The sequence below is a fragment of the Hoplias malabaricus genome, chromosome 4, assembly GCF_029633855.1.
Source record: "Hoplias malabaricus isolate fHopMal1 chromosome 4, fHopMal1.hap1, whole genome shotgun sequence".
Lineage (NCBI taxonomy): Eukaryota > Metazoa > Chordata > Actinopteri > Characiformes > Erythrinidae > Hoplias > Hoplias malabaricus.
In genome coordinates, this window is record NC_089803.1 from 701,227 (window position 1) to 728,118 (window position 26,892).

At 40.3% G+C, this 26,892-nt stretch overlaps 3 protein-coding genes across 3 annotated transcripts in view; 1 reads left to right on the forward strand and 2 right to left on the reverse strand.

Moving 5' to 3' along the window:
- LOC136694206 (zinc finger protein 850-like) overlaps nt 1-26,892 on the reverse strand; it is a 241,995-nt gene that overhangs the window by 51,270 nt on the left and 163,833 nt on the right. The window lies entirely within an intron of this gene.
- On the reverse strand, nt 11,653-18,623 carry LOC136693992 (uncharacterized). The gene is made up of 3 exons (XM_066667311.1): nt 18,591-18,623; nt 16,617-17,228; nt 11,653-11,799 (listed from the first exon to the last, which is right to left on the reverse strand). Exons 1-3 carry the CDS (start codon nt 18,621-18,623, stop codon nt 11,653-11,655), a joined length of 792 nt encoding a protein of 263 aa, XP_066523408.1.
- On the forward strand, nt 24,151-26,520 carry LOC136693995 (zinc finger protein 665-like). Its single transcript, XM_066667317.1, has one exon. It carries the CDS (start codon nt 24,151-24,153, stop codon nt 25,501-25,503), a length of 1,353 nt encoding a protein of 450 aa, XP_066523414.1. The 3' UTR covers nt 25,504-26,520.

Below are 26,892 nucleotides of genomic sequence, written 5' to 3' on the forward strand. Positions count from 1 at the left end.
TGATTGTAGGTCAGATCCAATTCTCTCAGGTGGGATAGGTTTGATTTCAGAGCGGAAGCCAGAGAAGAACAGCCATCATCTGTAATCATACACCCAGACAATCTGCAGAAAGGAGGAAACAACAAAAACAGCTGTCACTAACACTAAAAAAACAGCTGTAGTACAATATACACATTAAATTCTGACAAATGTATGACTTTTCATTAAAAATCATATATGGAAAGGTTTACCTGAGAATTCTCCAGTTTACAGAGTGAACTCTTCAGTCCAGCAGATAGCAGCTTCACACCTGAATCCTGCAGGTCCAGCTCTTTCAGGGAGAAGTTTACTGACGGTAGAGTTGATCCCAGTGCTTCACAGGATTTTCTCCAAATTTTACAGATACAGTGGAAAGGTAGAAATGTTAAAATATATATAAATTACACAAAGTAAAATTTCAAAATTTAAACACATTTATGCCATTATGTACAACAAATGCTACACGTTTCATATATATATATATATATATATATATATATATGGTATATATAAGTGGGTTAATTATATAAAAAGCCAATAAATAAAATAACTAGAATTAATTTACTTGTTCATTTTGGATTGATTCTACCAAATATTTTACCTGAGTGTCTCCAGTTTATAGAGTGAACTCTTCAGTCCAACAGAGCAGCTCCAGCCCTGAGGTCTAGCTTTGTCAGGGAGGAGTTTACTGACTGTAGAGCTGATCCCAGAGTTTCACAAGAGTCCTTGGTGAGATTACAGTGAGTGAGTCTGTAAAAAGAGAGTTAACACAGCATGTTGCAAGATGACATGGAGTGTCCATGTGCTTCTTGTTTCATCTAGAAAAATTTCATTGTAAATGGTTGCAGCCTAACTGTTACCTTCTCTCTATGCTTGTTTTAATGACCAGGGGTAAGAGAGGACATAACATGAGATGTGTGAAAATCAGGTACTATTGATGACAGTTTAAGACAACCCACACAACTGCTGCTCTTAATTAGATTTTAACTTCAGTAACAATACAAAGAAAAACAAACATGGAAAAAGAAAGAAAGAGCACAATAACTTGACAAATAAAACTACATATAGAGTTCACAAAAAAGAATACAAAGGTGAGTTATTCACATAGGCAACACACTCAGGTGGACTATGGACAGTGCCAAAGAAAAGAACAAAACAACTTGCCTGCCTAACCTACTAACATCCCTAAGAAAAAATACATGAGTGGCACTCGCCCCTTACCTAGTGTATACAATAATTTACTATCAATACGGCTGGGTGTTTTTACTAGCCTGTCCACGCTGAGGTATTGAACAACTAAAGGTTAGCACATAGTCACATTTACTTGGATACCAACTTTAACTCCACAAGGAAAACACCACAAGTAGCTTAGCCACAACAAGCAAGTTAACCACAAACAAAACAACATGGCCTCCTCTCCCCAGCTCTCTTTCTTCCAGCATGGGCCAACTTTAAACCAGAAGCCCCGCCTTCACTCCAGAAATCGCTCCTTTCATTGGCCAGATACAGGGGTTGCTGTTGATCACCTGTAATAGGACAGGATTAAGAGAGCAAGGAAAAAGGGGTGTGCAGAGAAAAAAAATAATTAAAAAAAAGACAGCCTTTCTGGCATGTAACACGCCTCTCCAAAAGAGAGCAAACATTCTTTTGCGATTTATAACCCACATCCTTAAATTTTATGGAACTAAAACTTCTATCCTTAATGGGAACGGGATAGTGCATCAGCAACCACATTATCAATACCCTTTTTGTGTCTAACCTCCAGGTTGTAGTCCTGAATGAGGAGAGCCCAACGCATCAGTCGCTGATTTTGGTTATACATTCTGGATAAGAACACTAAGGGATATGATCAGTAAACACTATTACAGGGATGTCTATAGATCCAACATAAACTTCAAAATATTGAAGTGCTAACAGTAACGCTAAAGCCTCTTTTTCAATTGTAGAATAGTTTAACTGGTGTTTGTTAAACTTGTGTGAATAATAACATAGGATGATCTATACCTTTATCATCCTCCTGTAACAGCACTCACCCAGCACCCACTGCACTTGCATCCACCTCCAATTTAAAAGGTCTAGAAAAATCAGGAACAGCAAGAATCGGAGCATCACTTAAAAGCACTGACGCTATCAAAAGCATGAACACACTCAGATGACCAAGAAAAAGGAACAGAAGGACTAAGTAACTTAGTCGGGCTCAACCACAGTGGAAAAGTTTTTACAAAATCCACAATAATATCCAGCCATACCTAGAAATCTATGTAATTCTCGACGTGTTACTGGGATGGGGAAGTTTACAATAGCAGCCACTTTAGCAGCTAAAGGACGAACCTGCCCACTTCCTACTTTCCCCAAATATGTAACTGTTGCTTGGGCAAATTCACATTTTGCCAGGTTTAAGGTCAAGGAAGCATTTTCTAAACGCTGGAAGATGATATGCAAAGTCTGTACATGACTGGTCCAGTCAGATGTATATACTACCAGATCATCCAGGTAGGCAGAACAATGGGGCACATCACCCAACACTATTAATTAGCCTCTGAAAAGTGGCAGGTGCATTTTTAAGACCAAAAGGCATGACTGTATATTGCATAAAATCATCTGGTGTAACAAAAGCGGATATCTGAGGTCTCAGGGGTCAAAGGAACTTGCCAATATCCCTTTAATAAATCAAATTTGCTTACAAAACGAGCTGCATAAATATTATCTACACAATCATCCAGACGTGGCAATGGATAGGAGTCAGAAACAGTAATTGTATTAATTTTTCTATAATCAGTACAGAATCTAAAAGTACCATCTGGTTTGGGAACTAACAAGCAGGGTGAACTCCATGGACTTTTACTAGGCTTCGCAAAGCCATGTTCCACCAAGTAATTAACTTCTTGTTTCATAAAACCTCTTTTTGTGGCATTAACACGATAAGGATGTTGTTTAATTGGACTACTAGCCACAACTTCAATATCATGCTGTAACACATTCGTCTGAGGGGGAACATCACCAAATATTGTAAGAAAATTATCAACCAAGTCAATAATATCCCTTTTCTGCTTTGTCATTAAATGACTAAGCTGAGAAGATAAATTTAACAACGCTTCAGAATTTGGAAGTCTGGCATTTGAAAGGGACTGACTACAGAATTTTAAACCGTCCATGTCCTCCTCTGACCTTTGTGTGTCATGTAAAACTGTAACCACTCCCACAGGAACTGAACTTAACACAGGGTCATCCCTGGAATGATAAAGTTTTAACATGTTAATATGACAGACATGGGACTTTTTCCTACGCTCAGGAGTTCTGATGACAATCAGTGTCACTTACCTTTTTCTCAACATAATGTCCAGAAAAACAAGCTGCTAAAGATGAACCAGGCACAGGCAATAAAGCTAAAACCTGATCTCCAGGAGTAAATCTATGAGACACTGCCTTCTAATCAAAAATCTCCTTCATATTTGTCTGTGCTGACTTTTGAGTTTCTCTAGCAATTTCCCATGCCTTGTGTAATCGCTCACGAAATGCACTGACTTAGTCTAAAATATGTTGAGGTTTCTGTGCAGCATTAGTGCACAGAAAGGACTCTTAAAAGCTTTAAAAGGTCCCCGTACTGAATGACCAAACACCAGTTCTGCTGGGCTGAAAGAGCGATTCCTGAACAGCTTCTCGGGCTGCGAACAAAACAAGAGGTACTCCCTCATCCCAATCTTTCCCTGTTTCAAGGCAAAATTTACGAAGCATTGATTTTAAAGACTGATGGAAACGTTCCAAAGCTCCTTGGGATTCTGGGTGATATGGGCTAGGAACTATATATTTAATGTTCAGACCCTCCAAAACCTGGGCAAAGAGTTTGGACAAAAAATTTGTACCTTGGTCAGTTTGTATCACTTTTGGCAAACCAAATGTGGAAAAAACTTCACTAACGCCCGAGTTATAATTGGGGTTGTTGTCCTGCGTAAAGGTATTGCCTCAGGAAATCGTGTGGCTGCACACATAATAGTTGTCAGGGAACCAGTTTTTGCTTTTGATTTTGGAAGTGGTCCAACACAGTCCACCAGCACTCGCTCAAAATGTTCTCCAGTCACTGGGATAGGACATAATGGAGCTGGAGGAACAATCTGGTTAGGCTTACCAGCTCTGACAAACATGACAAGTACGACAATAATTAGCAATATCTTTCTTCATAGCAGGCCAAAAGAAGTCATTTAAAATGCGATGATAGGTTTTAGTAACTCCTAAATGACCTGACCAAGGACTGTCATGAGCAAGACTTAAGACATGCTGCAGGTACTACAATTTGATAGGCAGTATTCAGCTCTGGATTAACAAATGGACTCCACTTGCGCATCAAAACCCCAGCTTCAAGAAAATATGTTACTTGTTTATCAGCTACAGCACCATTACCATTTAATATAGAAAAATACTTAAGTAAACTACTGTCTGCTTTTTGTGCTGCTATAAGCTGATCATGTCCCACTATACTGTCAAATTACAAGGCCCCAACTCCATCAAGCTTACTCTGCTTCCTCATGTTAATAGTGGTAGACCCCAACTTCCTATCTGAGTCAACACATAAGGAATCAGATATATCTATCACTTCTTTCAGTTTTTGTGACTGGGCCCATGTAAGTACACAGGTAGGATAAACGTCTGACTGTTCCTCTTTACTCTCATCTGGTACAGCAATAGCAAGAGGGGTATCTAAAACCTCTAAAATAAGCAACACCTTTCCACCTGCAATATCATTACCAAGAATAAAATGAATCCCACTGACCGGTAGTTGGTCACAAATAGCAACTTTAAATTCACCTGAGAGCAATTCACTGTTCAACTGAATGAGATGTAAAGGTGCTTTAATGTATCCCATTTCAAGCCCCTGACAGATGGCATGTGAACCACAATATGATTGATCTGAAAATGGTAATACATCCACTAAAATTAAAGACTGTGCTGACCCAGTATCCCTTAACATTTTAACAGATATAAATTCATCAGCATCTGACAAGCAAACAAAACCATCCAAAACAAAAGGCTGGTACGACGGGTCTAGATTGGTCTCTCTTGGGGACATAGAATGCAATGATCCTACCAGAGCGACTCCTTTAGAGCTTACACCTTGATTAGTCTGCCTTTCTAGCTTTTTCTTAAGCACCAAACAATTCACTACAATGTGCCCAGGCCGATGACAATAGTAACACTCCTTTTCCTCTTGAGACTGTGGAGGTAAGCAGTTATGATGTAATTTAGACCTGCCTTCAGACACAGGCTCTACATTTGACCTAAAAACCTGCTTCTGAGTGAGAACAAACTCATCTGCCCAAACTGCTGCTTGTGAGGCAGTACTAACCGCTCGCTCATTTAAATATACAGCGACACGCTCAGGAAGACAGTTTTTTTTTTAACTCCTCAAGCAACATAAGTTCTCTGATAGATTCAAAATTAGCTTTACTAGCACTGCACCACTTATCAAACATGATAGATTTTTCCCTCTGAAATTTTACATAAGTCTGAGTAGGTGACTTACGGTGACCTCTAAAATATTGCCTATATGCCTCTGGGACACCTCGCAATATAGTAGCCTTTACATCCTTGTATTGTGAGCTATCAATAGGTGATAAGGCAGAACAAACCTCTTGTGCCTTCCCCACCAACTTGCACTGTACTAAAACAGCCCAGATCTTCTCTGGCCAATGCAATGTAGTAGCAAGTTTCTCAAAAAACTAAAATAAGTATCTACCATATTTTCCCTAAAAGGAGGGACCACAGACATGTATTTACTTATATCAATTATTACTGGTAGTATTGTGCACGACTGATTCTGTGGACATATTAAGACTCACAACATGGATACTAGTTTGCGCCAACTCAGGTGCATCAGGGGGAGAAGTGGGGGCCAGGGAAACCAGCAGTGGAGGAGGAAAGGCAAACTCCTTTGCCTTAAGCTCCAACTCACACATACGTATTTCCTTTTCACATTCCAACTCCAGCCTACGAACAGCCAGTTTAAACTCAAACTGCCGTGCCTCCACCCTGTCTCTTGCCTCCATTTGGAGTCAAGTTAAACAAACTTTCAACCTACCTTTCTCCATAGACTGGGAATAGCCAGTGGACACTGGAGAAAGTGGGTCATAGCGGGGCAACGTAGCAGGAGCCTTCACCTCAGGCTGCCCTGCAGTGGGAGAAGCCCCCTTCTCTGATATCCCGATTACAACTGCTCCCTGAGCAGGCACTGGTTCCATAGTAGGCGAAGCCACCACTTCACATGTGGTATCCACCACCGGTTGTGCAGTTAACACACCCAACTCCACCAGCCTCTCCATCAAAAGTCTGCAGACCTCTACCTTTAGCATAGATCTTGATATTGAGACCTTAAAGTGACTAGCTAAAGTAAATAAATCTTCTTTCCTACAGCTCAAATACATCCCAACTGGGCCTAGCAAGAAAATCCTCCAAATTGAAAACAGAGGAAGCCATCTCTACTGCTGCTCAATACAAACCAAACTGCCAGCACTGTACAACAGATTTCACACACATCTAAATATCAGCAAGAGATTCAAAATTTGAATCCCAGATGAGCCCCCAAATGTTACCATCCTCTCTCTATGCTTGTTTTAATGACCAGGGGTAAGAGAGGACATAACATGAGATGTGTGAAAATCAGGTACTATTGATGACAGTTTAAGACAACCCACACAACTGCTGCTCTTAATTAGCTTTTAACTTCAGTAACAATACAAAGAAAAACAAACATGGAAAAAGAAAGAAAGAGCACAATAACTTGACAAATAAAACTACATATAGAGTTCACAAAAAAGAATACAAAGGTGAATTATTCACATAGGCAACACACTCAGGTGGACTATGGACAGTGCCAAAGAAAAGAAAAGAACAAAACAACTTGCCTGCCTAACCTACTAACATCCCTAAGAAAAAATACGAGTGGCACTCACCCCTTACCTAGTGTATACAATAATTTACTATCAATACGGCTGGGTGTTTTTACTAGCCTGTCCATGCTGAGGTATTGAACAACTAAAGGTTAGCACATAGTCACATTTACTTAGATACCAACTTTAACTCCACGAGGAAAACAAAACAAGTAGCTTAGCCACAAACAAGCAAGTTAGCCACAAACAAAAAAAAAAAAAACAACATAGCCTCCTCCCTCTCTCTCTCTCTCTCTCTCTCTCTCTTTAATATTAAATATCAAAATCAGCTAGTCAGAAAGGGAAGCAAATAAGTCAAAAAAGCATACAAAAAAGTAAACACATAACCAGGCAGAAAAAACACCATAGGAATTTCAAGAGAGAAGACAAAACATGAAAACATAAGGCTATGTTTACACAGCATGAAAGAGTGCCTCTAATCTAATCTGTTTCATATGTGACACAGATATGCCTTTTGTGTGGCTGTGTGAAAAAAATTTAATTTGGGCCACGTTTGTGTGTGGTATTGAAATTCAATCCATATATGATCTGTGGCAATGTGGCTGTCTGAACAGCCAGATCAGAATTCATGTGACTTTTATATCATTCCGGCCATGTTTTTTGTAAAAAATATTGGGAAATGAAAAACATGTAAAACTTCCTAATTCAGGGTCCTGTCATTAATTTTTAGATGGATTATATTTCCTCAGGTCAAACTCATCTATTTCTCAATCTGTCTGACCTCATGTTCCGTATTGACCTCTCCAATCCAATCCCTCTGTGATGTACAGATCTGTGTAGATCTCATTCAGAAGAGCTGAGCTCCCAAGATTAGAGACTCCTTCATTAATTTTCTGGAACTTTTCCTTCAGGGCGGCACGGTGGTGCAGCAGGTAGTGTCGCAGTCACACAGCTCTAGGGACCTGGAGATTGTGTGTTCGATTCCCGCTCTGGGTGACCCAGTGTGTTCTCCCCGTGTCCCTCCGGGTGCTCCGGTTTCCTCCCACAGTCCAAAAACACACGTTGGTAGGTGGATTGGTGATTCAAAAGTGTCCGTGAGTGTGTGTGTCTGTGTTGCCCTGTGAAGGACTGGCGCCCCCTCCAGGGTGTATTCCCGCCTTCCGCCCAATGATTCCAGGTAGGCTCTGGACCCACTGCAACCCTGAATTGGATAAGCGGTTACAGATAATGAATGAATGAACTTTTCCTTCAGGGTTGATTTCAGCTTTCGATGAGAAGGAGCCAGTTTTAATAAAAAGAGGAAATAATCACAGTAAAATACACGTTAAATACTTTTTTTTATCTTTAGTTTAACCATAAACACAATACAAAATACTAAGGAAGCACTAATCTGATATCATTATCCGGTTTCTGTCAGATACTAACAAAATTAGCTGGATCAGGGTTCAGATAATTAGGCCAATCTATGGAACCAATCGGTATACAAACAGTGGGGCTTTAATTTTAAATGACAGATGCAGGAATTGTGGACGTCATTTTTTTTCTTTATGCCTATTGCAACTAGCTTAAAAAGGTAAGATTTTGGGTTAAAAACCACTGGTCTGTTTAAAAACATTACTTTTGTGCATATACAATTACAATCTGTTTTCTTTTGGATATTGACTTATGTACTGGGTTGAAAAGTGAAACAATTGTTCGATTGCTCATGTCTTTTTCAGTCAATAGAGTGTGCTCTCGCTGTGGCTGTCATCATTCACCATAAGACGGAGAAGAGACAACACATTGGAGTGTTTGTCATTTAATAACTTCCAATTTATTAACAGGTAAAAACACATAAAATATAGGTATTTCCATTGAGAATGAGTTTAATCTAGTATATAGCCATGCACAAAGTATGTTTTGCTGGAAAAAAAGTATTCTAAATGCAGTTAACTCTGTTTGTTATGAGTGGTGATATGACTAAACGCAAACCATCCATGGTTAGCAAAAACCACACGGCACCTTGTATGCCATGTTTGATTAATAACACACAAATTTGGCACATGTTGCCAAAAACGATCAATTGGATGGTAATGATGTGATCTATATTTCATAATTCACTGGTTAAAAAAGCTTGATGTTAGTGAAGTAATCTCCATCCATCCATCCATCAAGTATCCACCGCTTATCCGGGTCGCGGGGGAAGCAGTTGGAACAAAGAAACCAGGACCTCCCTCTCCCAAGCCACTGCCTCCAGCTCCTCCGGGGGTATACCGAGGCATTCCCAGGCCAGTCAAGACATGTAGTCTCTCCAGCGTGTTCTTGGTCTGCCCCAGGGCCTCCTCCCCGTTGGACATGCCCAGAACACCTCACCAGGAAGGCGTCCAGGAGGCATTCGAACCAGATACCCGAACCACCTCAACTGGCTCCTCTCGACGTAGAGCTGCTTATACCCACAATCTGGTTCTTTCGTCACTTCCCAAAGCTCGTGACCATAGGTGAGGGTTGGGACGTAGATTGAACGGTAAATCGAGAGCTTTGCTTTTCTGCTCAACTCTCTCTTCACCACAACGGACCGGTACTTAGCCCGCATTACAGCTGATGCTGCACTGATCCGCCTGTCAATCTCCAGCTCCATCTTTCCCTCACTCGTGAACAAGACCCGGAGGTATTTAAACTCCTCCACTTGAGACAGGATATCACTTCCAACCTGGAGAGAGCACTCCACCCTTTTCCGACTGAGTTCCAGGGACTCGGACTTGGAGGTGCTGATCCTCATCCCTACTGCTTCACACTCAGCTGCAAACTGGTCCAGCAAGAGGAGGTTCCGGCTTGATGAAGCCAACAAGACCACATCATCCGCAAAAAGCAGACATGGAATCCTGAGACCACCACACCGGACACCTTCCGCCACTTGGCTACGGCGAGAAATTCTGTCGTTAAAAGTTATGAATCCGGTGTTAAAAGTTGTGAAGATCCGGTGACAATGGGAAGCCCTGACGGAGTCCAACTCCGACTGGAAACCAGTCGGACTTACTGCCCGCCATACGAACCAGGCTCCTGCTCTGTTTATACAGGGACTGGATGGCTCGTAGCAAAGAGCCCAGTACCCCATACTCCCTGAGCACCCCCCACAGAATACCCCAAGGGACATGGTTGAATGCCTTCTCCAGATCCACAAAACACATGTAGACTGGTTGAGCAAACTCCCACGCACCCTCCAGGATCCTGGGTGAGGCCCCGGTAACCCTACTCCGGGCAAGGGAGGCTGTGTCCCTGTTCTTAAGTTCTTCACCCTTGTCTTTGTGGATCACTCTTTGTCTGGCTCATCACCTAGAACCAATTTGCCTTGGGAGACCCTACTCTCCTAGGCTCATGCAGGCATGCAAACGCCTCCACCACTTTAAGGTGGTGATCCAAGGAGGAGAGTGAAGTAACCTATAGACATTTAAATGGCAACTGAGAATGGTTTAAAAGAAAGTTAAAAATTAACATGTGGTGCAATGATCTTTTCTGCTGAAAAACTTTTTTTTATTTATTTTATTTTTTTTTTATTCCAAAAGGATTAATGTAATAGAGGAAGAAAATGTCAATGGAAAATATTATATTCAAATTGGCACATTTGTTGTTTGGAAGTATGTAAGCAATAACTATATTTAAATCTTTGGAAAGTAAGATGTGGATTGGAATGTAAGTACAATATGCATTTGAAAGTCATTCGCCATAAATATGCAGAAGAGACAACACAATGGAGAGTTTGTCATTTATTTGCCCTTTTTACAGGGCTACTACAAATTTTGGAGGCACTGCTGGGATTGTACATTAAGGGGATTAGTCCTATGACAGGCAGCGGTCTTCTTTGCCACGCATGTCTTTTATAAACATTCAAGCCAGGTGTGAGGTAGTTGATTGAGGTGGAAGTGAAGTAGGCAGCTGATGGAGTAGTGCATGTACTTGAGGTGTGTTAGGGTGTGCTAGGGGCAACAGAGTCCAGTCAGTACCAAAGATAACGTCCAGCCACAACAATACTGTTCACTCACTGTAGAAATGGATGCACTTACAGAGGTTCAGGAGGTAATTGCTGAAACATTGTGCACATTGTCCAGAGAGAAGCTCATAGTACTCAGGGGGTCCCTCAGCATCCCCAGTGGAGGCCTAGCAAGTAATACATGTCTGTCCCTTATATCTCTGATTTGTAGTATATGTTGTGTGTACACCGTGATATATATAAATATATATATTATGTATATTTATATATTGTGTTTGTAGCGTTTTACCTTATTCAAACCCTTATGATTACTGTTTGACTAATGATAATAATTATTAATTTTATGATTGACTTAAATAATTAAGACATTAACAAGTAGTTAGAGAATGAATACTGTCTCGCTACGTGAGTTCTTCAGGAATTTCAGACTTTTAATGAACAGACTCCACACACTGTGATTTCAAATAATGGAAATATTTTATTAAAAAGAAAAAGAATATTTACTTAACATAGCATAATCTCAAAATCTCACGAATTTAAAGATAAGCTAGGCGATATGACTTGTGACTAATGTGTTGCTAACTGAGATTTAATTAACGTATAAATTTATCAAGAGACTTAATTCAATTTTCAGCTCTGGAAGTGCGTAGTTTTAGCTTACTTTTCATCGATTCTCAACCACTCGACGGGTACAGAGGCTCTTTGAGGTTCTGGAAGTGATGGAGTCCCGCTTAGTTCCCGCAGTTCTTCCATGGAAGTTTTCAGGCTGGGTCAGCGTGGAGTTAGTCACTCGCGGGTCGAGTCGCCTCGGGCGTACTCAGAGCGTGGTGACGCAGACGACAGGATTCCCTCTGGCTCACTGTCCTGAGTAGGAGGTTCCAACCATATGGACGTTTTGGACGAAAAGTTTCGCTGGTTCTTGCAGATCCAGAACTGAAAATCGAGTCAATAGGCTTATACTTATTTTACGATTTTCTTCTATCTCGGCGGTGTTTCTTACTCTGGCCACGAATAAGTTTCACCTGCTTTGATCAGTCGTGAGAATAAACTTAGATTGTGCGATCAAACATAAACACAATAAAAAGAACAAAAGATTACTTAGAGTTACTCGACATTACTTGTAGTTTCTATATCACACTGCTAGCTGGCGCAAGGCGTCCCTAAGAGCTGAGTGAGGTCCTTTTAGAGTCTTGGTTTCGTCAGCATAAGGGAGAAGAAGAGCGTCGTGCTTGGAGAGGTTGAGCGCAACGTGAGGATGTCGCCGGAAAGCGGCCGAAGAGGAAGCGAGAGAGAGTTGAGAGCATAAGTCGGAAGTTAGAGAGTCGGAAGTTAGAGAGAGCCGGAAGTTAGAGAGAGCAGGTAGTTAGAGAGTGAGAAATGAGTCGGGCACTCTCTTTTCAAAGGTGGCGCAGTCACGCCCAATTGGGAGGTGTCCTTCCTTTGATTGGATCCTAGGTCTGAGGCTCACATGACTTGTTTCACGTTTCAGAGAAAGAGAGAGAGAGGAAAGATTCACGTATACACAAAAATTACTTATACATGTTTGTGATATAGCACAATGAGTGTCCTGGATTATTAATATCAAACATCTACGTATATATATCTTGGGTATTTTATGATTACATCCCACTACAATATTATGCTAGACGATACTATTTCGTTTTCTTAATCAGAGACAGAAACTTTCTTTCATGATTGAAACAGTAATACACATCACTTCATTGGTTGGTAGACGTTCATCTGAGGACAACAAAAGGTTGACATTAATACATATTTGCATAAAACATGTTCATAAACACTCGTTGCACTGGGTATGCATTTAGGAGTCAGCAGGGCGAAACACAGTTTCGCAAACGTCCACTTGGGGCCGCTGTTGGTCCATGCTGTTCGTCCTGTGCGGATGGGTTAACAGGAGTTCAGACCAAGGTCAGTCAGTGTTTGCCATCTGTTGATTTCCACAAGAGATAAATCAAATCAAATGTATTTATATAGCGCTTTTCACAACTGATGTTGTCACAAAGCAGCTTCACAGAATTCCAGTAAGACAAAGATTTGACATGAAATGTAAAAACAAATGTAAAACCCTCAAGTGAGCAAGCCAGGGGCAACAGTGGCAAGGAAAAACTCCCCCAGCTGAGGAAGAAACCTTGGGAGGAACCAAGGCTCACAAGGGGTGACCCATCCTCCTCTGGTCAATCTACTGGTGATGATAGTTAGTAGTCCATGAGAACTTCAGTGTAGGGACAGCTTCAAGGCACTTGGTGGTTGCTGGAGCGTGGGCAGCTGGTCTGAAGTGTGGAGGAGGGTCTCGACAGTCATCCATCAGTGTCCAGACAGACAGGTGGGCAGTTGTTTACTCGGAAAAATGTAAAGGGATGGAATTAGTTTTGAACTGTTTTGTGTTTGTAAAGTAGAAAATATGAAAATTTCCAGAGTGTGGCTAATGACTCCGGCAGATCTGACTATGACAGCTTTAACTAAAAGGAGAGAACCAGGAGGACACACACACGGGAGCATCCTGAAACACTGGCATCCCTCCGCTCCACCGTCAACAAACCCGAGTGATCGCGAGAAGCGGCGGGACGACAGCACCAGCGTCTCAGTTTACTATAATTCCCTGTGTCCATGGACCCCCCGGATCTGCCGCCTTTATCTATGGGGGAGTATTAGCTACCAAAAGATAAACTAAACAAATGAGTTTTTAGCCTAGATTTGAAGATTGCGACTGTGTCTGAGTCCCGAACATTTTCTGGAAGATCATTCCAGAGTTTGGGGGCTTTATAAGAAAAGGCTCTTCCCCCAGCTGAGGCCTTCTGAATTCTGGGAACAATTAAAAATCCAGTATTCTGTGATCTGAGTGAACGTGGAGGCTCATAATAGGAAATTGTATCTTGAAGATATTCAGGAGCAAGCCCATGTAGAGCTTTATATGTTAATAACAAAATTTTGTAGTCAATGTGGAATTTAACAGGCAGCCAATGAAGTGATGATAAAACTGGGCTGATATGTTCAAATTTTCTAGTTTTAGTAATAGCTGCAGCATTTTGAACTAATTTAAGTTTTCTTAAATTGCTGCTGGTGCATCCTGACAGTAGTGCGTTACAGTAGTCAAGCCTTGAAGTAATAAAGGCATGTACTAATGTTTCTGCGTCCTGAAGGGATAAGGCTAGCAATATTAAGGGATAATCTTAGCAATATTGAGAAGATGTAAAAAAGCTGTCCTAGTGATACTACCTATGTGTTGATCAAATGATAAATCCGGGTCAATTATGACACCAAGATTTTTTGCTGCTGAACCAGGTTTAACTGGAAAGTCAGGTAGATTTAAAATTAAATCTGATAATTTATTTCTTGCCACTTTTGGACCCAAAAGCAGGACCTCTGTTTTGTTGCTGTTTAGAAGGAGGCAGTTACGCAACATCCAGCCTTTCACGTCTTTTACACAGTCCTCTATTTTCTTTAATCTGTGTTTGTCATCGGGCTTGGCTGAAATATACAATTGCACGTCGTCTGCGTAACAGTGAAATGTCATGGTTTCTTATAACTGTGCCTAGCGGTAACATGTATAATGTAAATAATAATGGTCCTAAAATAGAGCCTTGTGGAATTCCAAATCTTACTTTAGAATAATTTGAATTTAGATTGTTTACTTTTACGAATTGATAACGTTCCGTTAAGTAAGATTTGAACCATAATAGAGCTGTCCCTGTGATTCCAACCATGTTTTCTAACCTTTCTAGGAGAATATTGTGGTCTATTGTACCGAAGGCTGCGCTTAGGTCAAGAAGCACCAACAGGGATACGTGGCCTTGATCAGAGGCAAGAAGAAGATCATTTCTTATCTTGACTAGAGCTGTCTCTGTACTATGATGTTGCCTGAATCCAGATTGGAATTTTTCATATATATGATTCTTATGTAGATATGAACTAAGTTGTTGGGCCACAGCTCTTTCTAAGATCTTGGACAGAAATGGCAAATTAGAAATAGGCCTGTAATTAGACAGTGTACTAGCATCAAGATTTGGTTTCTTGATCATAGGTTTAATAACTGCTAGTTTAAAAGCTTTGGGTACATGGCCCAGACTAAGGGATGAGTTTACTATAGTTAAAAGAGGATCAATAATAGCTGGTAGTACTTCTTTTAGCAACTTTGTGGGAATTGCATCAAGTGTGCAAGTTGTACTGTTTGCGGAGGTGATAATCTTCTCTAGTTCTAATTGTGGGAGTGGGTAAAAGGTTTCAAGTCTTTCTTTTACAGTTATATTATGTTTTATATCATTCACATCGGGTGGCAGCCAGGATGGATTTGATCCTGTGGCTTGAGTTTGTTGTCTAATATTCTCAGTTTTATTATTAAAAAAGTCCATAAAATTTTTACTGGTGAGAGTTGCTGGAATTAGTTGTTCAGAACCTGCTTGATTTTTTGTAATTCTAGAAAACACACTAAACAGTGCTCTCAGATTATTTTTATTGTGGGAGATCAGCGAGGCCAGATATGCTGAGCGAGCTTTAGTGAGGGCATTTCTATACTCTATAAGGCTGTCCTTCCAGGCAGAATGGAACACTTCAAGCTTGGTTGATCGCCATTTCCGCTCTAGTTTTCGTAATGTTTGTTTTAAAGTACGGGTCTTATCATTATACCATGGTGCGAGCTTTTTCTGTCTTATACTTTTATGTTTAAGTGGTGATACCTTTTCTAAAGTAGATCGACAGGTATTTTCTAGGTAATCAGTTAGTACATCTAGGTCCATTGGGTCTGATGGAGTTGGAACTGGGGTCGATAGTTCTGGTAGGTTTTCTATAAATTGTAGGGAGGTAGATGGTTTTATTATACGCCTTGTACAATAGTGAGGGTTCCTACATATATTATGGCTAAAAAGTAGCTCATATGAAATTAAGTAATGATCGGAGATTGCTGGAGATTGCTGAGGATTGTGGTAAGATATTAATTTTGTCAATGTTAAGACCTAGTGTCAGAACTAAGTCTAAAGTGTGGCTGCAGTAGTGTGTAGGCCCTGTTACATTTTGAGTAATACCAATAGAGTCTAAGATTTAGGTAAATGCCTTTTTTAGTGGGTCACTTTCCTTCTCAAAATGGATATTGAAATCTCCTACAATTATAACTTTATGATTGCACACCGCTAGGTTTGTAGCAAAATCGCTGAATTCTTTCAGAAATTCTAAGTAAGGCCCTGGTGGTCTGTAAATGTTGCATAATAAAAATGCGTCCTTTTTTGTGACCGGATTTGTAATAATAGTGGAGAGAACCTCAAAAGAAGAGAAGCTGTCACATTGTTTAAGACTAATTTCTAGGGTATTTTGGTAAATTACACATACTCCACCTCCTTTGCCTGATATTCTTGGGCTATGTGCATAATTATAGCCTAGGGGGGTGGCTTCATTTAGTGCTAAATATCCATTTGGTCTAACCCACGTTTCCGTGAGACAGAAAACATTGAATTTATGATCACTTATAATATCATTTACGATGAGTGCTTTTGAGTTTAGTGATCTTATGTTGAGTAACCCAAATTTTCGTTCTGAGGTGTTGCTGCTAGGTGTTGTGTATGATTTAATATAGATTAGGACACAGTCTCAATACAGTTGAACCTGGGTGACGCCTCAAGACAGTTCGCAGACGGTCGGTTTAGCCTGTCTGTCTGCGGCCTGGTCCCGGCTCTGGATTGTCAGCAGCTATCTACACTACTCTGCTGACTAACTAAAAGACTATGTGCTATGCTGCAAGAAAGTAAGGCAGCACCCTCCCGCGTGGGGTGGATACCATCCCTACCTATAAGACCAGGCTTGCCCTCAAAACGTAACCAATTGTCTATAAAGCCCACTTGATTTTTGGAACACCACTTGGACATCCAGCAGTTTAACGCCCAAAGTCTGCTGTAAGCTTCGTCGCCACGCCGCATTGGTATGGGGCCAGAGCAGATTACGGCATCGGACATCGTCTGGGCCAGTTTAATCACCTCTGTAATATTACCCTTAGTTACCTCAGACTGCCACAGACGAATATCATTGGCCCCTACATGAATGACTACCCTCGAATATCTCCTATTAGCTAACAGTCTAAGGTTGCCACTAATATCCGGCGCTCTGGCTCCCGATAAACAGCTAACTGTTACTGCTGGTGCCCCTAAAGGAGTAACTAATTTCACGTGTCGAACAATAGAGTCTCCTATAACCAGAGCACTATTAACAGGCTCCTCAGCGGGTGCTTCGCTGAGCAGGGCAAACCTGTTTGACACGCGAATCGGAGGAGCGTGGTGTCCTGGTGGGATAGCTTTGGCCTCAGCGTTAGCATCAGCCTTAGCTTTCCGGCCATGACGCCGAGACGTCACCCATTCACCCCGCTGTGAGGGCTCTAACGCCGGAGTCGTGGGGGTGCTAACTCTCCCTAAGGCACCCGGAGTTGCTAACACTGAATCTCGCTGTTTATCCCTTAACAATAATAAGCTCCAGATGCGCACTTCTAGCTGGTCCACTTTATCCACCAGAGAGCTAACTAGCTGACACTTAGTACAAACACAACCACTATCTTTATCGCTAGAGGTGGAAAAAGGGGTTAAACTAAACATGCCACACTCTGAGCAGGCAAAACAGCCAGTAGTAGCCATGGAATTGCAGGTACTTAACGCTTTTAGTTGATTTTAATAACTTACACAAAGAACGTTACTCCAGGGTCCGGTGGCAGTTTTAGTGCCTCTGTAATGAATATTCCTGCGGAGACAATCTAAAAGATAGATCTATGGATGGTTAGTAGGTTATAAAATCAGATATAAATATAGAAATAACAGTGGAAACGAGTAAACAGGAAAACCCGAGCGATCAAAACAGCTTCTAAACGGGTACAGGAACAGCCAAACGGGTTGCCAGATCAGCCACGAGCTACTTAGGTGCCAAAGCCATAAAGCTGAATTGTTAATCATAGTTATTCCCCACTTTGTTTGATGTTCCTTTTTGCCTAAAAGCATCATAAACTGGGGTGTTATCTGGGGGCCGTAGCCAGGCGTCCTTTGACGCAGGCCTTAGGTGTGTGCGTGTGTGGGGAGCAGAGTCTGTACGCACACACACAATCCTGTGGAATGTGGGGTTCTGTTCCAAACAAAATCCTTATTAGAGTGGAGAGTTCCTCACTCAGAACCTTTCATTTCTTGATTTGATCCATACTCCACTACAGATTAGTAACCACTTTGTAAGGGAGGAATTAGGGGACTTAGAGAATAGTGGCATGGCTGAGCTCTTAAACATCAAGGATAAGTTGAATGAATTGGGGACTGCCCCTGTTATGGATATTGCTGATAAAGAGTCAGTGAATAGTGGAAAAGAGAGACTTGAACAAAAAAGTAGTACATTACAGCAATCATTAAGACAGAAGCAGAGTGAAATGGCTGATTCTTCCAATTACAACTGCAGTCCTCTAGCAGTCACAAATGCAACACAAATACGTTCTGGAGTTAATCCTGTCAACTCTCAGTGCATAGAACAGAGACAAACCATCCAGTCAGTGTGGCATAAAGATTTTAAAATATCTGGTCACATTGGTGAACCTGGCTAAAAGATAGTTTATCATTCTCTAGTCTTGCTTGTCAGATTGAGACTGGACTGAACAGAGGCTATTCAGAGAGGGAAATAATTGATTCAGTAATCAGAGGAATCACACCAGGACTTCAGTTGGAGTCAGCCATTTCAGCTACTTGGAGTGGAAAACTGACTTGACTTTGCCCACACTCAGAAGAATCCTTCATTTGTTATGTGTCTCAGCCTCCAGTATTCCAGCCACAGCAGGGTCCCATTCCGTATCAGTACCGTGTGCACTTCCAACAGTGTTTTGTATTACAGCAGTACCCAACCAATGCCAAGCCATAGCAGTTTCCAGTATTACAAACACCTTCTCTGGCCTTAACAACGCAGTTTGCTACCCTATCACAGTACACTATTTAGCCCTCACGCTATGTAAATAAGATTCAATTCTCAACCAGGCCTCGACAGCCCTGCTCCACACAGGCAAGACAGTGCTTTCACTGCCAACAGGGTGAAGCAGAGGAACCATGTTCTCATATTACTGTGGATCAGTGAGAATTTCCTGGCAGGTTGCAAAGCCAAGGGGGCCAGACCATGGCGAGAGATGCCTTTAAACGAAAGCTGGTTACTTCCAAGCCAATACTGTAGTGTCTCACCAATGTGCTAGTTGCAGTAGGTAAAAAAATAAATGCCGGATGCTCCAAATGCAAATTTGTGTATTATTGCTCAACAAAATGCCAGATTGGGGTAGGCATCACAAGCAGTGTAGAGACATGTCACATCCACAGTTACATTCACCTACTGAGATTCAAGTAGCACAATATCATGTCAACCAGCATTCCTCTGTAACTTCACTGGTAGGCAGACAGTGCCTTGTGGAATGTTACTTACTTAAGGGTGCATGAGTGAGGCTTTGTTGGACACGGGCTCTCAAATATGCATTATTGATGAGTACTGCAAAAGTAGTCATATACCTGGAGTAGCTTTAAGAGATGTGACCGAGGCAGTAGAAGCACCTGATGCACTGAAGTTAGTAACAGTTAATGGGTCAAATTTGCCATACATAAGATGGACTGAGATCACTTTTAAATTGGCTTTGCGCTGTGCTGATACAACTGAGCTCAATATCCCTGTTCTTTTTATGCAAGGCAAACACTTATCCCATCCTGTCCTTGGGTTAATGTTATTGAACAAATTATCAAGAAAAATGGCAACATGAGAGTCAAGAGAAAAGGCAAGGAACCAATGTATGACACTGTAAGGGCAGCATTCCCAAGCCTCAAGAAAAGCAAAGTACAGGCCTTTATTAATTTGATTAATTTGATCATTTGAAAGCAATAATGTGGTGTTTAATACTATAAATGTATATATTCATCATACAACATTTTTCATAATAATCAAATCTAAAATGTTCAGACTAAAGTAAATCATCCTACAGATTATAAAGAAATAAAGCAGTAGGTTAATAAAACACTTACGTTAACTTGGCAACATTATTCAATGTGTAAGTAAATACCGCCATCTACTGTCAAGATGTTGCAACTTTAGTGAAAAGGCCAAGATGTTGTAGAGGTACAGGTAAATAAAATAAAGCAAACAAACAAATAAAAAACCCAAAAGCAAACAAAGAAACAAAATAAAACCCTTTAGACCTAAAAATATGCCATCTGTACATGAAGAAAAAAACCTCTGCAGATGTAAAAACATGCTGTACACTGAAAAAAATAGTTCTGTAGACATAAAAGAAACACCTCTCAATACAACAACACGCACATACTTTTCGTCTGTATGTGTTATATTTTTAGGTGTACAGGTGTTAAAATTAAGATGATTTTGGCCCCAAATGCATGCCATACACATGTCCTTTTCCTGCCCATTGTATGGAGTAACCACGTGACTTAAACCAACCTATTGGAATGATGCTCTGGACTGAGGACGCTATCTCTGTGGGGACTGCCCAATAGGAGAGCAGCTGTTATGATTTTCTAGCCAATCGTGTGAGAGGGGGCGGGTGTTGTGGAGCGGTGTGTGTGTGTGTGTGAGAGGGAGAAGCAGGAGAGCTGTGTGTCGGAGAGAAATCAAGACCGTTTTTTTTTACTGAAGGTAAATGTGTGTTTAAGATATTTACACCCCGTTTATACCGTGTTTACTGAAGATAAACGTGTTTAAGATATTTACATCTCCCCAGTTAGCAAAATTGTATCGGCCCACACTCGGGCTGAATCACGCATGCCGGTGTTGTGCCGAATTCAGCACCCCCGCCGCGAGATGCATCCCCGGCATATTTAGTCCTAACGGAGGTTAATCGGCGTTTTATGACAAAACGGGCAAAATATCATGTTCATTTCCGTCAAAATAAAAATAAATCGCCTTTTCCCCAGTAGAAACACTCTAGATGTTGAGATGTAAAAAAGAAAAGATCACTTGTAAACAATAAAATGATATAATCTACATGCACCGCTGCTTTTTCTGAAGTCAGCTTCGACTTATTCTAAAACAAACGTGTACATCCATTTTCTGACCACAATGAAACTCCTACACATCCTTAAAAAAGCACCCCGTGATAACTCTCTTTCTGTACACACAAATAAGGTTTGTTTTTGTCATTACACCTATAGGATCAGTATAAAATACCTGTATAAGTTTCATGGCAAAAACAGAAATGTAGCCAGAATTAAAATTGGGTACATTTCTTTCTAATTCAACTATTTATATTGCAGTTATGTTCAGGCAGTGGCAGCATGTGTACATTTTCATGGATATAACGTTTTAGCAAGTACAGTAATGAAGTGGTAATTTAATTTACAATTCGCTGCTTTTGTCCTATATTCCTATTTATTTAATCCAGTGTTTAATCTAAATATTCTATAAAAACTGCGACAGGATGTGTAGGAGTTTCATTGTGGTCAGAAAATGGACGTACACGTTTGTTTTAGAATAAGTCGAAGCTGACTTCAGAAAAAGCAGTGTTGAATGTAGATTATATCATTTTATTGTTTACAAGCGATCTTTTCTTTTTTACATCTCAACATCTAGAGTGACTTCAAATTTACTGATAGACATGTGTGACTTTTTTCTACAACTACAAATCTCATTGTCACAGGTGCCTAGGGGCTTTGCACAAAATAAACCTCCATAGGTGTTGGGGGGTTGTGGGTGCCTGCCACTGCTACTGAAAAAAAATTCTAGAGGAAAAACTGAAACTGTTTTGTACATTTTTGTTTTTCATATTTTTTATACATTGTTATAAATACTTTAGGAATAATATATATGAAAAGAGAGACTGGCCCTTAAAAATTTGATATGATCCAGATTGGCCCCCTTTGAAACATGTTTGGACACCTCGTCCTTGGAGTATGACATGTCTCTTTAAACAAATAAAAAGAAAAAAAGCCTATTGATGACCAATTATGTGACTTACCCTTGTTCCCCTGTTCGGTGCATATTTTAAGGTTTCCCCAATACACTCTTCAAAGACCTTAGATGCCCCCTTGGGGTGCATGACCCAGCAAGACTCTAAAACACAAACAAATTGTACAAAGCTGTGCTTATCATAGAACCTTCTCCATTACTTGTTGTTTTGCTTCAAATGTATATGTACTTGTGCCATCACACATTTTACAGCTATGAAGCACTATGTTTTGTGCAAATTGTTTATTCTAATCAGTAGTATTATTATCACATTCTGTCTTTTAACTTCTAAGTTACATAAGTGTTCCTCAACATGGTATCTAAAATATATATTCGACTTTATATGTACTTAATAAAGAGAACTAGAATGTTCACACTTCTCTGTTAAGTTATCCTACTTAAAACAAATAAAAACACAAAACAAGTTAAATGACAAAGTTGAGTGGTTTTGCTTTGTATAAAAGTGTATTCTGAAGAAAGCTGGGCAAAATACATGCTCAGTCTCAAAAGCCTTCCTATTCCCTATGTGTTGTCCACTGCGTGAAAATGTTTACATTTACGTAAATGTTTATATTCAAGCATAGCTGCACATACCTGGCTAATGATTAACTATTCTAACAGCTACATTTATTTAGATTACTGGCTATCAACTTACCTTGAGTTAACAATTCAATAGTAATTTAACCCCTTATAAAAAATCAAGGCCTTTTTTTTTTTTCCATTTTCTGCCTGAAATTACATACCCAAATCTGGAAGCTTCCTGTTCAGGCAGTGAATAAACTAGAGGCAGTATCATGATTGAATTTTACAAAAAAAATTAAAATTTGTAAGAATATCCATTTAGAGGTATTGAAATTTATCTTAAGTAATCAAAATCTGAAAAAAAAAAAATTCTAAAACGTATGCTTTTCTTTGAAGTTGATACCTCCTACTGCTTTGAATTTATTCGCTGGAGTAGACAGTGAGCAGGTGGCCTCTTCAAGTCTCTAAAGACCCCAAGCTCACCATAAGGAAAATTAATGCTTTAGTGCAGAAATGCAGCGTATTTGTCTGGACCTAAATCAATATCTTACAATGTAGAAACTAGTCTCATGTACCACTCCTAGTGGCCTTTTACCCTCACCAAACAGGAAAAAACTTTATGGTGTATTTTTTCCGATTCACCTAGTTTATTTCTGGTGTTTAAATGTGTTTCTAAACCAGTGTTGTCCATTTAAATGCCAGAGACGTTGGGAGTTGGGAGTTTCACCTTGATTGGCTGTAGAGCTAGGCAACTTCCTACACCCCTTCCTGTATTTAAATGGCATCAGTGGGGGAAATGTATCTAGCAAAAGGAATCTAAGCTTGAAAACATATTTATTGTCTTGGCCATTGTTTGTTGAACTTGAGGCTGCCAAATAAAACCATTTGAGTCATCTCTCACAGCGTCTGGGTCTGTTAGTCACTGAAAACTAATGCGTTGTGCTGAAATATGGGTCTGTGTTGGTCCCTCCCTCCTTGTGTGTGCATCGCCATAACTCTGCCCGACTGGTCTACAGACTTGATTGACGTGTCATTGGAAAGCCGACAGACTAAGCTACACGGTTGTATGTTTCTCATGAGCTCAGATCTCATCCTCATCTTTCAAAGTGTACCTTATCTCAAACATTGGAACCCAGGAGCTGTGTGACTGTGACACTACCTGCTGCACCACCGTGCCGCTCTATTAATCCTCATGTTTGTGTAAAAAAAAAATTAAAGTACAATAATAAAAAAAACCTTATCTCAAACATTGCAACCTAAATTCAAAATCAGACCAAGTGACTCGAGCAACTAGTGTCTGGTTTTGGAGGTGCTGTGTTTTGAGTATAATTAAGAAGACACTGAACAAAATAACGTTAAATGTAAACAAGCTCCAAGTGACATTAGAAAAAAAATCCCATATTTAATACTGGAGCATATTTACAGCACAATCCTCATCAATGAACTATGAGGGTCAAAAATACAAAGACAAAATAATCATTCATTAATCGTAATCATGGTAAAATGTACAATTAATAATTTTATTGATTTGTACATATGTTGCTTTATTCCTGCACCATGAATTGTCAACACTAATTTATTTTTTGCTGTTTCAGTAGCAGTACTTAAGGTGGAACTGACTATAAATTCAGCAGAATGTTGGTCTCCAACAGAGAGCCAGGGGAGAGAGAATTTAACTAATTTATCTTTGTTTCTTTATTGTCTTCCAGGACAGAAGACCATCTCTTTGGATACATTCTCTGGCTCCTTTTGTTCAAGAAAGTTCCAGAGTTTTTCCACTGGTGCATCAAGAAACATTTCCAAGTGGAATATAACACAATGTTGAGATCAGGAGTGATTAAATGTGATGATATGGAGGACAGAAGCTCCAGTTCTCAGGAAGCATCCTTGGATAATCCCCACACTCACACATCCAACAGGAAATCTCTTGAAAACAAACAGAAAACTTATGACTGTGGAGAGTGTGGGAACACTTTTACTCAACAAAGTAGTCTCAAAACACACCAGCGCATTCACACAGGAGAGAAACCGTATCACTGTTCAGAGTGTGGGAAGAGTTTTACTCAACAGGGTAGTCTCCAAAAACACCAGCGCATTCACACAGGAGAGAAACCGTATCACTGTTCAGAGTGTGGGATGAGTTTTACTCAACAGAGTCATCTCCAAAGACACCAGCGCATTCACACAGGAGAGAAACCGTATCACTGTTCAGAGTGTGGGATGAGTTTTACTCAACAGGGTAGTCTCAAAAAACACCAATGCATTCACACAGGAGAGAAACCTTATTACTGTTCAGAGTGTGGGAAGAGTTTTACTGCACATGGTCATCTCCAAACACACCAGCGTATTCACACAGGAGAGAAACCTTATTACTGTTCAGAGTGTGGGAAAAGTTTTACTGTACAGGGTCATCTCCAAAAACACCAGCGCATTCACACAGGAGAGAAACCGTATCACTGTTCAGAGTGTGGGAAGAGATTTACTGAACAGGGTAATCTCCAAAAACACCAGCGCATTCACACAGGAGAGAAACCGTATCACTGTACAGAGTGTGGGAAAAGTTTTACTGTACAGCGCAGTCTCCAAACACACCAGCACATTCACACAGGAGAGAAACCGTATCACTGTTCAGAGTGTGGGAAGAGTTTTACTGTAGAGCGCAGTCTCCAAACACACCAGCGCATTCACACAGGAGAGAAACCGTATCACTGTTCAGAGTGTGGGAAGAGTTTTACTATACAGCGCAGTCTCCAAACACACCAGCACATTCACACAGGAGAGAAACCGTATAACTGTTCAGAGTGTGGGAAGAGTTTTACTGTACAGGGTAGTCTCCAAAGACACCAGCGCATTCACACAGGAGAGAAACCGTATCACTGTTCAGAGTGTGGGAAGAGTTTTACTGTACAGAGTAATCTCAAAACACACCAGCACATTCACACAGGAGAGAAACCGTATCACTGTTCAAAGTGTCGGAAGAGTTTTACCGAACAGGGTACTCTCCAAAGACACCAGCGCATTCACACAGGAGAGAAACCGTATCACTGTTCAGAGTGTGGGAAGAGTTTTAGTCATCAGAAGTCTGTCCGGAAACATCAATGCGTTCACCCAGAACCAGAAAGGTTAGCACTGTCACTGAGTGAGGGATTACCTTCAGAGATTGGGATTTAATTATTGTATTGGGTCAAATTCAATGTAAAAAATATCCTTAAAGCTGAATTGTGTAGTGCTTGCGAATTTGGAGATGATTGAAATGTGTGATACCAGGTGCCACGGACTGTTTATGGAACTTCTATTTTCATTTTCAAGATGTGACCCCAGAATTAATTATTACAGGTCCTATTTATCCTCTCATTCATTGTTGTGTTTCACTGTGCTCCAAATAGAGACAATACAACTCAATACAACGTATTGAGCTTCTACTACCCGTCTGCCCCACATCATCACCATTCCTCCCTATTTCTGGGGCTGGACTGTATACCCTTGGAAGGGGAGAGATCAGTGTTGATGGAGCTATTAGTCTCACGGAGCACGGGAGTCACGGGGCTGTGCTAACAGGACCTCAGCATACATCCAACAGACTGTTTTCCTCATTCTGATCGCAATGAAGGACATGCCTGCTAATCACTGCAGCAAGACAAGTGTGCCGTGGAAAAGCATTTATTATAACTAAGTTCAAAACCAGTCGAATTATAATGATTTGGTCTATTTTCATATTGTATCTATGTCTATAGTAGAGTCACTCAGGTGATATTACAGTGTCCTGAGTACAAATATTATAATAATGTGTATCTTGCTTGAAAGATTCCCATCCTATGATCAGCTGATGACTCTCTGGACTTTCACTGAAAATGAACATGAAGGATGGTATTCCCAGAATCCTTGGCAGTATCACATGACCACCTCCACTTATCTGAGATCTTTTCACTGTTCCAAATCTCCATATCAATCACCCCTGTTTCTCCTTCATGCTCATTAGACAGAGTATTTAAAATATTGACGCAGAAAACTCTTTTAACATTCAATGGAATTCAATGTAATACAGATTATATTCCAAGTCATTTTGGAGCATTTCAATTTGTCCATTGATTATGAAACTTTCACACAATGTGAAGGACTGCTGCTGTGTTCAAACGATGTACTAAAGTAAAAATAGACTAAAATTGTTTTTTTTTTTTCATTGATCAATGATTTTCAAGGTAAATTTCACAAAATGTGAGTGCACCTTAAAATACCAGATATAAGTGTTAAAATTATTTGGACATGCGTCATAATCTTAAGTTTATTCAGTATCAGATGTTGTGTACAATATTGGCATATGTTTGAATTTATTAAAGACAAACAGAACCACAGTGGGAGGTTCTTCACCTGAAAAACACTCCACAGAACCATATAACAGCTTTGGCATAAATAGATGTTGTAAGTTGTCTAGTTGGTCATTGATCTCATCTCCAATCAAATATCACTGAGTTTTATCATAAAGCAGGTCTGCTGGAGTTAGGACAATTCAGGATATGCCTGTCTCATTGTCTCTATAGTGCCACCTATGTTTAAACGCAT

What these genes read in the sequence shown, in the direction of transcription:
- LOC136693992 (XM_066667311.1), bottom strand. Translation starts at nt 18,623, where the DNA reads ATGAAGGATTCTTCTGAGTGTGGGCAAAGTCAA. An exon ending in CTGAGTGTGGGCAAAGTCAA is followed by an intron (nt 17,229 to 18,590) that starts GTCAGTTTTCCA and finishes GAGCCCTCACAG; the next exon opens with CGGGGTGAATGGGTGACGTC. An exon ending in CGCGGGAGGGTGCTGCCTTA is followed by an intron (nt 11,800 to 16,616) that starts CTTTCTTGCAGC and finishes CTCGATTTTCAG; the next exon opens with TTCTGGATCTGCAAGAACCA.
- LOC136693995 (XM_066667317.1), top strand. Translation starts at nt 24,151, where the DNA reads ATGTTGAGATCAGGAGTGATTAAATGTGATGATATGGAGGACAGAAGC.